General features: G+C 37.4%; 1 protein-coding gene and 1 non-coding gene across 2 annotated transcripts in view; one reads left to right on the top strand and one right to left on the bottom strand.

The window, feature by feature from the left end:
• LRRC69 (leucine rich repeat containing 69) overlaps window positions 1-13849 on the top strand; it is a 902784-nt gene that overhangs the window by 30191 nt on the left and 858744 nt on the right. Inside the window, exon 2 of the mRNA XM_044065468.1 lies at window positions 2857-2983. Within this exon, the coding sequence (XP_043921403.1) occupies window positions 2857-2983 (127 nt within the window). The remainder of the gene's footprint in view (window positions 1-2856; window positions 2984-13849) is intronic.
• On the bottom strand, window positions 1422-1530 carry LOC122797460. The gene has a single exon (XR_006364144.1). It is a non-coding gene; the product is annotated as a U6 spliceosomal RNA (small nuclear RNA).

The following is a 13849-nucleotide window of genomic DNA, read 5'->3' as shown; positions in this document are numbered from 1 at the left end:
ACCTAATTTCCAGTCATCAGCAAATGTGGATAACCAAACCACTCAGTTTGTCATAATATACTAAAAAAGTACTCCAAAAGGAGAGGACCCAATATTGATCCTTGTGTTTCCCTACTTATAACACATACCCCATCAAAAAACAGATTGTACCTTAAGCATTCCATCATTTTTTAAGTCTTCATCAAGGATAAGGCAGTTATTGATTTTTTTCCCCAAGTACATTTTACCCCCCCTGACTATCATTAAACTTTCTTCTATGAAGCTCGTCCCATTTACTCCCCACTATAAGGGGTGCATTAATACCATAATGGTGCAAGAGCTGCCTAGGGAAGCTGTTATCCAAGAAGCTATAGGGGTTACTTATCTCATTTGTTTGCAAGCCAGTAACTACCACTGCAGCCTGGTCCACCAAATCTCTTATTTACCCCATGCCACAGGCTTGCCTAGTCTGCCACTCCAGGGTTCCACAGGAGAGAGTTGCTTATCACCACTTATCTATCCTCCACAGCTGGGTCACCAAATTGCTGTATCCCTCCATGCAACGAACAGACCACAAGCCACCCATGGTTCTGCAGAGAAATCTTCATCCACCAGAATAAATTTTATTCCTCATACCCTTATCCTGCTCTAACTCCACCCCTGGTGATGACATGATTACCTGCATCAGCACACAGGCTACTAGTGCCACAGTGCCTCATGCATGTACATTCTTTCACATGCAGGGGAAAGGGCCACCATCACAATCTTGGATAGTGGAAAAGCAAAGCTTTCTCTTTATTGATTTATGTTGTCAGTGCTTTAGGCTACTACGCTAGCACAAGAGTGACAGACAAAGTGGCTAAGAACCAATACACTAATCCACTGGATGGGTGAGCCATTGCCTCTCCTTTCCAGGTCTTCTTTGCCCTGTTCTTTCAGTGCCCAAGCCAAGGCAGCTGTTGAGTCTATGACTTTATAAGCTGGTAAAAATAGTATGAGGGGTGGTATCAGAATCAGATGTCTTCACTAACTTCGAGTAGACAAGTGTCATCTGGGTTATCTTCACCTAAGGCAGAAGTGATCTTCTCAAAGACAGAGCTCAAGTTTAAAATATAACACATTTCCAAAAAAAAACATATTGATGGTTATTTATTGGATCAAAAACACTGACCTCTGATTTAAAAAAAAAAAAAAAAAAAATATATATATATATATATATATATATATATATATATATATATATATATATTTGGTAATCTGGCAATATCGCTGGACAGAAGTGCCACTCTTCAGGGGTGACCCATGAGCACTCTCCGGTTAAGTGTCTTGTTCAGAATCACTCAGTAAGCAAATGCAGATGAAAAGAATCAAGCCAAGTAACCTTACAGGAAGCCGCTCAAGAACAGTTCAGATCCTTAATCTTTAGCACTTACTGCCAAACAAAAAATATAGAATACTTCACATATTTGTGCATCATCTTTGTTCAGGTTCCATGCTAATCTTCTCTGTATTGTTCTAATTTTAGTATATGTGCTGCTAATTGGTAAATACATTTCCCTAGCCATGTCTTAATAGAACAGCAAACCACCAACTGGGCTAATTCCAAAACTTCAGGCCTAATCAAAACATGCATTACTTAGCCAGCATCAGAAAACAAGTCAAACTTTACAAACATTGCTTTTGCCTTAACATGTACTAAAAATTTTCATCTGAATCCTAAAATTGAAATTTAAGCAATAATAGCTAAAACCAAAGTTATTTATTATTGTTTCCGTGATTATAAGACTCTTCTTTCACATATAAATTGATTCATATAAGTGTAACATTCTCAGATTTGATTACAAATGTTTCTTTGAGAGTAAAAAGCATCTACTATGTTTATGGTTTTATTCCAAGAAGAATGTCTATTTATCGTGTCATGAATAGTTTCATTCCTGTTGGATGGAATGTATAGTTAGTTTGTTCAGTGTATGATATACGGACTAAGTGTTGATAGGTTTTCCATTGCATGACCCAATGAATAGTATATTGCAAAGCATAATTTATATCCTGCTGGGACAGAACATCTTAATTGAAAGACAATAGCATAATGAAAGATGCTGTTATAGAATGCAACATTTTAAGGTGAAACAACAGTAGTATATTTCTATGTACCGGGTTCAGATTATTGTAGTCCCTGGTACAAGTAGGAACAGTCTGATCTGATTTATCAGTAATTGTGAACTTGAAGAAACTGAATTTGTTTTTAATGGCTAAATAACGGGTTGACCTATTAATAAAACCGTAATTTAAGTCATCCTTAAAGATTACTATGTTGACTTTTAACACTATGAATGTCTTCATACAGTTTGATAGTCATGGTATGGATTCTGTAGCAATCTGTGATTGCTAACGTTTTGTGAGTAGTAAAATGGATATATAGGGCTTCAAACTTATCACATGACATCACTACTATATTGTATCAAAATGCATACTGCTAAATTTTACATTTTCATGTATGAATTTGATTTATTTTTTGCAATGATTAAAAGGTTACTGTCATTTATCAAAACTGCTTTATCTGTAATTAACTAATTCACAAACGGCATTACATATATGATCAATTTAATATAAAAATAAGTAAGTAGTTAGTTCCTCAGCAATGATGCAAAAACATTAATTGTGATTTGGTTGTTCAGATTAATTATTTGAAACTTTAATTTAATTGTGCAGATTAGATATTTTGACCTTAAATTTTCATTTTTGTATTAATAAAATGTACTACAACTCACAAGCATAACATGCCATTTGTATAGCAAATCATCATTTTAAGAGATCAAAAGTCAGGTGCTAGGGTCTAGTTTGAAAATGCGAAAGTAAATCTTGCCTGTTTTCTAGCTTACTGAACTTAATTTGGGGAACAACATGTTTGAAGACTTCCCAGAGGTTTTTGTTCACATGACATCTTTGAGAATACTTCACTTGTTTGGAAATAAGATTGAAAGAATATCGCCAGCTGTACTTGGTAAGTGTAACAGAAGGAGAAGCATGCTCTTACAATGTCTGTATTTTAAGAAAGATATGTTATTCGGATTCAGTTTCATAGTTTTAGTTTCTTTATATCTAATGTATTGCAGTAATCTGAGATACTAGAACCAAATTACAGAGCTCAGTGAATGGCCTTTGGATGCAAATTACTTTTCAAAAATGTTTTTGGTTATACTTCAGTAGTATACAAAACAGCATACAATATAACATATCTATCTCTTCTGTGTTAGCAGTGTTTCACTTCATTAATTTACATTATGATGCATGACACCACCACCACTACTACTGAATGACTTGTATACTGCATGAATGAAATAAAAGGAGACAGTAGTATGGATACATATCTCATACCACTACAGTTTAAGTAATATTGACGCATCACTAAAAACTCACTATAGCATTTTAACCTTATACTTTAACTTTTCAAAGTATGCAAATCCAAAGACTGTCCCTTGTAAAAAAATCATGCTTTTCTCAAAGCCACTTTCAGAGTTAAAGGTTGAGAATGAGAGAGATGGAGGGTGTGGACTGCTGTTGAAAAAAGCCTATCTTTATTCTGTATTTGTTTGTGTCTTTCGGCCTTTCCCGGTTAGGGGTCGCCACAGCAGAACTCCGGTCCGCTAATGATTGGTAGTTGATTTTTACGTACTGAATTACCAGCTCTGATGCACAACCTTCAACGAAGGAACGCCCATTTGCGCATGTCTCCATGCAGAAGATGCTCAAATTCCTTCTAAATGTACTTATTAAAATCCCTTCTTTCTTTAATGCCCATGCCTCACAAAATATTTGGTTATCATAATAATGAAAGTGCAGGCATCTATTGTAATGTGTCAGTTTGTTTGATTATGAGAAACAGCAGTTTAGGAGCTGATTTTAAGAGTTTGACTATGGCCTCTTACTGAGTGATGTATAGGTTTTAGTTCAGGTTGTTGTAGGCAGCAAACATTTGTTTACATATCTCAACATTAAAGAGTTTGTGATCTTGTATGTCCTATGGCAATAATACAGAACTATTCTCAGAATGCAGAACTGAACTTCTTCACGTTTTCTTAGATATATTTCAGGCACTGTTTCAAAAGAAGTGCTTTATTGGTTAACTTACTTTGTGCATTATTAGTGTTTAGTACCTCTATGAATTATAATATGGCAACTAAATTGTGTGTGTGTGTGTGTGTGTGTGTGACATGTGTTTGGTCAACTGATGTTTTGGACAGCTGGAAATGTAGGGTTGGTTGTTTGAACATCTGGTTTATCAGACTGGTGAGTTTGTTTGAATATCTTGTTTGCTGGACTGGTGAACAGACATTTAGTCGAGCATTTAATTTTCCGAAACAGGTATTTGCTAGGTGTGTGTGTGTGTGTGTGTGTGTGTGTGTGTGTGTGTGTGTGTGTGTGTGTGTGTGTGTGTGGTGAGTTGTCCGAGCTGTCTTATGTAGTGGTAGTGTTGTGGGAAGGGCTTTTTCCTAAGATAAGAGGCATGTTAGTGTTAGGAGCAGGGGTATGATTAGGGTTGGGGTTGGCATGCATTTCTAAGGTTCAGCAGGGGTGAGGGGCAAGTCCCTTCCCATAACACTGCCACTCTTCAGACAAATTTAAGCGGAATGTAGTAGGGTTATGGGTAGTGCATCAGAAAAAGAAATGTGCTTCCTTTTTCGATGTACTGTGTCGCCTTTTTTTTTAAATGATGATGTAATGAATGAAGGAAACATGCTTCCACTCTATCATAAGTTTATAAACGGTAAGCATCACCAAAAAGTTGTCAATAAAATATCCTGACAAAACATATCAAAACATAATTGATCTGAATAAGAACCCACATGAATAAAAGAATGTATTAAAACATATATACACGTGCATAACAACATAAACTAAAAAATATATGAACTGGTAAAAAATATATTTTATATATATATATATATATATATATATATATATATATATATATATATATACACCCCCCCCAAAAATAACACAATGAATATTGTAAACACTTTTTTATATAATCATCACAAAATCTGCTCATCAGAGGTACTGGATGACTGAATCAAGTCAGTGAATGCTTGACAGGGGAAGTCTCGAAGTGGAACCCATGTATTGCACAGTAAAGGCTTGACAGACTTTAAAAAGCAAAAATCATTAATATCAGCTTCTGATGAGAATGTATAACACAGCAGTAAAAGGTTCTTAATTATGTAGCAAACTGCAGGTTAGGTGTTAGTTTGTTAGCTGAACTGTGTCATATTCAGAGAAAGATGTCCAGTCTGCTGTAGTCATTCACATCTACAAGACATTGCATTATAGCCTAAAAGGAAAGAAACTACAACTGGTATTTCTCAGCTGTGCTATATATAGTATTCATTTGTATAACTGTTGTGATGGCTGAGGAATGAGAAAGGGATAGGGTGATGTTTATACCTCATAATGTTTATAGGTTCATAGGTTGGTACTAGGCTATTGGCCCTAGGGCCTAGACAAGCCTAGCCATAACAATCCCATGGTCATTTCTTCTCACAGTATTTACTTCCCTAGACCCCTGTCTAGCAGGATGACTGATGATCCCCAGGGTAAATTTCCTATCTCCCATCCAGTTGTCAAGGTTTCTTTTGAAGAGGGCAAAGGAGGCACTCTGCTTGACATGCATGGGCAGTCTAATCCAGAGTATAAAGGAGTCTCTGGGTCAGGAACCTATCCCTCCAGCATGTTTTATTCATCGCATTGACAAGGTTTAGGTCCCTGGAGCATGTGGCTCTGATATATTGGGATTTCTTTAAGTGTAGCATGTCCAACAGCTCTGGGTTTGACATGGCCTTGTATGTTAAGCAGAGATCGCCTCAGAGTAGACGATATGCGACAGAGTATAGCTGGAGTTTTTTTAGTTGGTCAGCATACGGTATCTGCTTTAGGCCTGTGATTCTTTTAGTGAGTTGTTTCTGCGGCCTTTGCAGTTGTTGCAGATGTCTTGTGAGGTACATACAAAATGGGGTGTTGTACTCTATGATGGGTCTAATGAGGGAGGAGTACAGTGGGACAATGAACTCCTTTTTTCTGGATGCAAAGCCCTTCATGAGGAAGTGTGCCACATAGGATTTCCTGACTGTTGTGGTGATGTGGTTATCGAAGGTGAGACCAGTGTCCACCTGTGTTCCTAAGTCTCTTACCACACTTTCGGTGTTTAGTGTACTGCCACCTATGTGGTAATTCATGGGTACGTGTTTTTTCCCAAAGGGGAAAACTATACACTTCATGGCATTGAGCTTGAGCCCATGGCTCTGGCACCAAGCATTTGTTTCTGTAAGGCCGTTTTGTAGAATATCCACATCATTTTACAGCATATAAGTCCCCTAAAGGCTTACCCCTTCCTAAAAGTATACTGTACGGACACCATATATTCATTTTATAAGAGTTATATGCACTAAGTAATATGGTATGAGATGGTTGCTATATTTACAATGTACCAAAACCTGTTGTTATTCTATACTACATGGCACTGTTCTTTGTCTGCAATGAAAATTAAACACATTCAGCATAACAGCAATTTTTAAGTAGTTATTAGTTCTTTGAATCATCATTTATTGTTTGCATCTGATCTATACAGTCACTTAATTCTTTTTTTTTTTTTAATCTTAAAGGCTTCCTTGATGGTCTTGCAAATGTAAATGCAGGTATAAGCTCTCAACAGTATTTGTAATGGATAATTGCTCTGATTATTTTGTAATAACTCACCTTGCATATTTGTCTCAGTTCTGGATACTTCTGTTTGTTCTTGTGGTCTCATTTACTTCTAGAAGTTTTAGTTCAGCTTCAATAATATCCTTGAACTCTTTTGACTCCTAGAGGTAGTATCATTCTTTGATAAGGTTATACGTGAATTGACTTCATTGGTTTAATTTTCTGTATATATCACATATATTCTCCTGTACAATATAAACAATCCAACATTAGATATGTTGTTGAGTTCCTGCCTTCACCCATTTCCTCCTCTGAAGCATTTTTCTGCATGTATTATTCCCGCAATTTCCATTTTTTCTATGTAATTTGTTCCTACTCTTTTCTAAAAATCCTTCTTGCAGTTATTTTATCTCTGTTATAATGTTTACTACTTCAAATGTGTTTGGTTTAGACTTTGATTTCCATTTTCTAGTAATTACATTTTTGTAAGCCACTAGAATTAAACTCAACAAGGCCTTGCTATATCTAAGCAGTTCAGATCCTGTATCCCAGCTCAGAAAAATTATTTCCTTAGCTATACCCATTTGCTCACCCAATATTTATGATAGAGTACTCTGTAGGAATTGCCTAGCTGTGATCTCTCTTCCCAATCTCTTCTAACCTAATTGTTGGGCAATATTTTATTTGCCCTACTAATTATTCAGTTTTTTTAACAGTGGCTTCTGTTTTAGATAAGTTTAAATTGACTCATGCATATTTCTTGGCATCTGTATTCTCACTTAGTTTCTTGTATTCAAAGCATACAGTGTTATGCCTGCCTGCTTGCCTGCCGTTATAGAGACAGTTGAACAACATAACACTGATTTTTTTAGTAATAACAACATTGTATCTACTGGAAATTTAATTATTAGCCCACAAGCTATCAGCAGTTGTGCAGGTAATAATCTAGTACCTTGCAATGTTGTGTTTTTGCACTACAGTGTGGATAAATAAAGTCTTTCTTATTAGTACTCTTTTTCATGTGATATTTTATCATCTGAATCATTCTTTCAACTTGACCATTACCTTGAAGCAGTGAGATAACTATGGTGGGGCAAGGGGGGTGGCTTTCCTAGGCAAAAGCTTCTGGGAGCAAAACTGGCATGTGTTGAGGGTGTGGGAGTGCAGTATCAGCATTGTGTTATGAAGCTGCAAAATCCTGCCACCTTCACAAGTGAATGGCAGTATTGGTTGAAGAGATGAGACACTAAGTATGTTGTGATTTAACTATAGGAATCATCTTGTTACAGTTTTAGGCCAGAAGAGCTTTTTTTGTAGTCTTCAGCTTTGAGAGTACCTAAATTTTTAGCATTTGAGTTGATAGGATGGGAACCGTGCAGGGCATCAAGTGACCTAGCTATGCTTCTGTTTTGAAGGCTTGTCATAATATGCTTTAAATCTCTTAAATTCATAACTTAAAAATTGTAGATCATTATCAAACATTAATGCATGTAGTATTTCATGTGTTGGAAATGTACATTTAGTACATTAATAACACTTTTGTACTTGTGGTATCCTTCAGTTTCATCATGTCCAGATATTTTAAATAATAGTCTGCGTGTGTCGAGCAGTGCTTTCCCTTGAAGTGAATCAAGTCTGCGCCAGGATTATTCCATTGTAGGCTGGCTATCTCATTAGGTGTCAGCTCAGATTCTCAGGGATTCTGATTGTAGTACGTATTACACAGTTCATATTTCTGCATTAACTTCTGAATAATACTAATGCTAACTTGACTTACTACTAACAATAAATACCAGTAATTTAAAAATGTGATAGATGCATTATGTGATAGATGCATTACACACAACTTCCAAGATTATGGAAGAAACTTTTACTTACAGTCAGATCATGTTTTTTGTTTGCTTATTTGTTTGTTTATTGCGTTTGTTTACCGGGATATTTTGACTGGGCAGAAAGCTACCCCTTTTCAGCAGAGACCTGGGGAGAAATTTCCAGAAACATTCCAACATTACATAAAGAAAAGTAGTAAACCGAGATATACAGGTAATCAATAAATATGCAAAAATGTAAACAGATTATCGTTCATTAAGAGCAGCAGCATGTAATGAGCTATGAAACTTTTTCCTGGGGGAAAAAAGCTTCAAAAACATTACATAAAGGATACAGTAAAGAGAGCAATACAAGTAATCAACAAATGTACAACATTTAAACAGAGCATCATCTAGAGAGCCAAGTAACGTATCTGGAAAATATCTTGGTGGAAGGAGAGAAAAAGAGGAAATGGAGGATTAGTATTAAGAGGTGCGAGAGAATGATTTAGGAGAGGTAGAAAGATGAAGAGGCAGAGCTAGACTACAAGGAGGAGATATTGGACCAATAAGTAATGGTAGAGTACTTGAAAAGAATAGGAGATAGTAAAGGGCAGGACACTTATTCATTAACTTTCATTAAAGTAATCTTAATATTTAAAAGGGAGGTACAGGGTTATGGCAATCAGTTTTTGGAAGCCAGGAAGTGTTAATATTGATATTCAATCCTCTGAACTTTTGGCATTTACTTCTGTGAAGTCAAGGTCAATGTCAGTGGTCCCTGGCTGACTAAATTTGTAGATGGTTGCAAATTGGGAGCTGTCATTGAATTCCACACTGACACAAATGTTCTTCAGGAGGGACTGACACAGGCAAGCTACTGGTGTCAGAGCCATGAACTAAAACTAAATGCCAAGAAGTGCATAATAGTATCCTTTGGGAAATCATCCACCCCTGGTAACTGTCATATTGACAACACACCCCTTAGAGTTGACCCAATAGTTAGGGACTTAGGGACACACACAGATAGTAATCTAGACTTTGGCCATCACGTGTCTACAGTAGTGAGGAAATCATTATATGCTGCACAACTTATAAACAAAGGTATGGTATCTAAGCCCAAGGAAGTTATTGTTCCACTGTCTTCGGCATTCATCAGACCTATCATTGAGTACAATGCCCCCTTTTGTATGTACCTAACCAGGCATATCCAACAATTGGAATGTCGGCAAAGATTCCTCACTAAAAGAAAACAGGGCATAAGTAAAATGTCCAATGCAGGCCACCTCAAGGCTCTATCCCTGTATTCTGTCTCCTACAAGATTTTGAGGGGAGATCTATGCCTGGCATACAGGGCATTGTTCGACCCCACCCTGATGGACTTCCTGCATATCCAGAAAACAAACAGCACCAGAATTACCCATTCTAAATACTTAAACCTTGCCTGTGATAAAACGAAGATCTGCTGGAAAGACAGGTATGTATCCCAGAGACTACCCAGTCTATGGAACAAGCTCCCCATTCATGTGAAGCAGAGTTCCTCCCTAACCCAATTCAAGTGCAACTTGGACAATTGGACTGGGAACAGGAAATTAATCCCTGGTTTGACACCTATGTCTCTAATGGACACAGGCAACCTGTAAATGCTTTGTCTCCCAGGCCCATGCTTGTAAATGTTTAATCTCCTAAACCCCTGCTTACACTTATCAAGGGTATCAGAACTTGTTAGAGATTTGGTATGTATGGCTAGGTTTAAAAAGGCCCTTGTGGTAGTTAGCCTAGTACCTATGAACCTACGATATATTTATGAGCTGAGCATTAGCTATGTGTAGAGATGATTTCATATCCATATGTGTAGTACAGCTAAGTGTTATTATGCATTGATAGTAATTGATCTGATCATCCTTCCATATTAATTTTGAATAGTTGCAATCCTCTGTTTTGTTGAATACATGGCTTAAATTCCTTACCTTTTCCCCTCTGACTTGGGAAGCCATAGTATGACTCATAATTTCTTTAAATCTTAATTGTGAAAATATTCAGTCTGAACTCTTTGAAATGTTCTGCTCAACACATCTGCTATATGGATATGTTTATCCATCTTACAGTGGATATATATAGTTTACTCGCTCCTGTTAAAATGCCAAGTTTTTGTGATATAAAAAAAATGAAGCCACAATAAATAATTTCAGAACTTTTCTCTTCTTTAATCTGACCTAGAACCTGTACAATTCAATTGAAAATCAAACAATTATATTGGGGGGAAAATATAAAAAATAAAAAACGTACAATAAGCTGGGTGCATAAGTGTGCACACCCTTAAACTAATATTTTGTTTGAAGCACCTTTTGATTTAATTACAACATTCAGTCTTCTTGGGTAGGAGTCTATCAGGCACATCTTGACTTGGCAATATTTGCCCACTCTTCTTTGCAAAAGCACTCCAAATCTGTCAAGATTGTGAGGGCATCTCTTGTGCACAGCTCTCTTCAGGTCACCCCACAGATTTTCTATTGGATTTAGGTCTGGGATCTGGCTGGAACATTTCAAAACTTTAATTTTCTTCTGGTGAAGCCATTCTTTTGTTGGTTTGGATGTATGCTTGGGGTCATTGTCGTGTTGAAAGGTGAAATTCCTCTTCATCTTCAGCTTTCTGGTAGACCCCTGAAGGTTTTGGGCCAAAAGTGACTGGTATTTAGAACCATTCATAATTCCCTCCACCTTCACTAAAGCCCCAGTTCCATCTGAAGAAAAGCAACCCCAAAGCATGATACTGCCACCACCATGCTTCACCCTGGGGATTGTGTTCTTTTGGTGATGCAAAGATGCGCCTAATGTACCTTTTGGAATTGTGGCCAAAAAGTTCAACCTTGGACTCCTCAGACCATAACCCATGCTTGTGGGAGACTTGATGTATTGTTTTGCAATTTTTAGCCAGGCCTGGATGTTTTCCTGTATAAGAAACTGCTTCCATCTTGCAACCCTACCCCATATCCCAGACATATGGAGAATACGGGAGATTGTTGTCACATGTAGTACACAACCAGTACTTACCAGAAATTCCTGCAGCTACTTCAGTGTTGCTGTAGGTCTCTTGGTAGCCTCCTTGACCAGTTTTCATCTTGTCTTTTCATCAGTTTTGGAGGGACTTCCAGTTTTTTCCATGTCACTGTTGTCCCATATTTTCTCCAATTTTTGATGACTGCCTTCACTGTGTTCTATGGTATATCCGATGCTGTGGACATTTTTTTGTACCCTTCTCCTGACTGATATCTTTCAACAATGAGATCCCTTTGATGCTTTGTAAGCTCTCTGCGAACCATGGCTTCTGCTGTAGCAGGCAACTAAGTAAATGTAAGGAAAATCCTACTAGGACTGCTGAACCTTATTTGGGGTTAATCGGAGTCTCTCTCATTGATGGCAGGTGTGTAGCCAAGAAGACTGAATGCTGTAATTAAATCAAAAAGTGCTTCAACAAAGTATTAGTTTAAGGGTGTGCACACTTATGCAACCAGCTTATCTTATGTTTTTTATTTTTTATATTTTTCCCCTAACAAATGTGTTTGTTTTTCAATTGAATTGTACAGGTTATAGGTCACATTAAAGGTGGGAAAAGTTTTGAAATGATTTATTGTGGTCTCATCTTTTATATCACAAAAACTTGGCATTTTAACAGGGGTGTGTAAACTTTTTATTTCCACTGTATATTGTACTGTCAGATCATATTTCTGTAGATCAGAATGAAAAGGGCAGGGGAATCCTAAATGAAAGACCTGCACTGGCTGAGTTTTTAATTGAACTAGAATAGAAGCTGCTGTTTAAAAAAAGACTAATCGGTATGGCATATACGGTATTTCATGTTAATTATAGGAATCAATCAGAAGAAATTAGAAGAGATTGGGAAAAGAGATTAGATATGCATTTCATAAAGAAACTGTGGGAGGACACACGTATGGCTCCCAAATATGCAACAAAGTCTAGAAAGTGTAGGATTGTTGCCTGGAAGTATTTGCATATATACTTTTATACCATAAGCAGACTCAGAATTTTCCTCCTGTAGATGGCAAATGTTTGAGGTGTGATAGAGAAGAAAGAGGTAACTGAGAACGTATGTTTTTGAAGTGTAATGAGTTGGCAGACTTTAAAATTCCCTACAGTGTTCTGTTGGGAATACTGTGTAAGCAAATAGGTGTAACTAAAGAAATTATTAATTTTAGCTGGGATACAAGATATGAATTGCCTAGACATAGTAAGACCTTGTTAAGTTTAATTCTGGTGGCTGCCAAAAAAAAGCAATTGCTAAAAAATGGAAATCAAAATCTAAACCAAATATACCTGAAGTAGTGAATATTATAACAGAGAGGAAAGAACAGGTGGCAAGATCTTTAGAAAAGGGTAGGAGTAAATTACACAGAAAAAAATAGAAATTGTGGGAACAATACCTGCAGAAAATGTTTTGGATGAGGAATTATGTTTATGAGAAGGCAGGAATTGAATAATATATGTAATCTTGCAGTGATTTATAGGCTTTATTTATAGCATCATAGGAAGTTACTAGGCTATTGGCCCTGAGGCCGTTACAAGCCTAGCCAAAAATTTAGCCCATGATCTGACAAGTCAGCACCCGATGCCCCTGTCCAGCAGGGACACAGGTGGTATCCCAGAGGTGCATTTTCTTTTTCCCATCCAGTTATCCAGGTTGCACTTAAAAAGGGTTAATGAGGCACTCTGTTTGACGTGGAGAGGGAGCCTGTTCCACAGAAGGGGGAGTCTCTGGGACACCGTCCACAAGTCCTACTGATGTCACAGACCAGGTTGAGGTCTCATGTGCAGGTTACTCAAGTGGAGCTTGACTTGTGGATATGCAGTAGTCCCATCAAAGCGGGGTCAGAGATTGCTTTGTATGCCAGGCAGAAGTCACCTCTGAGGAGTCTGTATGAGACTGAGTAGAGGGACAGGGCTACCCAATCTGTGTAGGGTAGATGTTTGAGGCCCTGGATTCTTCTGGTGAGGAACCTCTGTGGTTTCTTCAGCTGCTGCATGTGCTTTGTGAGGTACATGTCAAAAGGGGTGTTGTACTCAATAATGGGTCTTATAGGGGAAGAATACAGGGATGTTATGACCTCCTTGTCCCTGAATGAGATATCCTTCCTAATAAGGTGGGCCACATATTAAGCTTTCCTTACAGTGGAGGCAATATGGTGGTCAAAAATCAGTTTGCTGTTAACTTGGGTTCTCAAGTCCCTCATGACTGATTGCGTGCTTAGGACCTTGTTATTAATGTGATAATCTGTAGGGACATCACTCTCCCCAAAGGGGATGATGATGGATATTTTGGAATTCAGTTTGAAGCCATGTGTCTG

This window comes from Protopterus annectens, chromosome 3.part0 (assembly GCF_019279795.1).
Source record: "Protopterus annectens isolate FY-2018-M chromosome 3.part0, PAN1.0, whole genome shotgun sequence".
In the NCBI taxonomy this organism is placed as follows: Eukaryota; Metazoa; Chordata; order Ceratodontiformes; family Protopteridae; genus Protopterus; species Protopterus annectens.
This window is presented reverse-complemented; position numbering and strand designations above follow the sequence as displayed.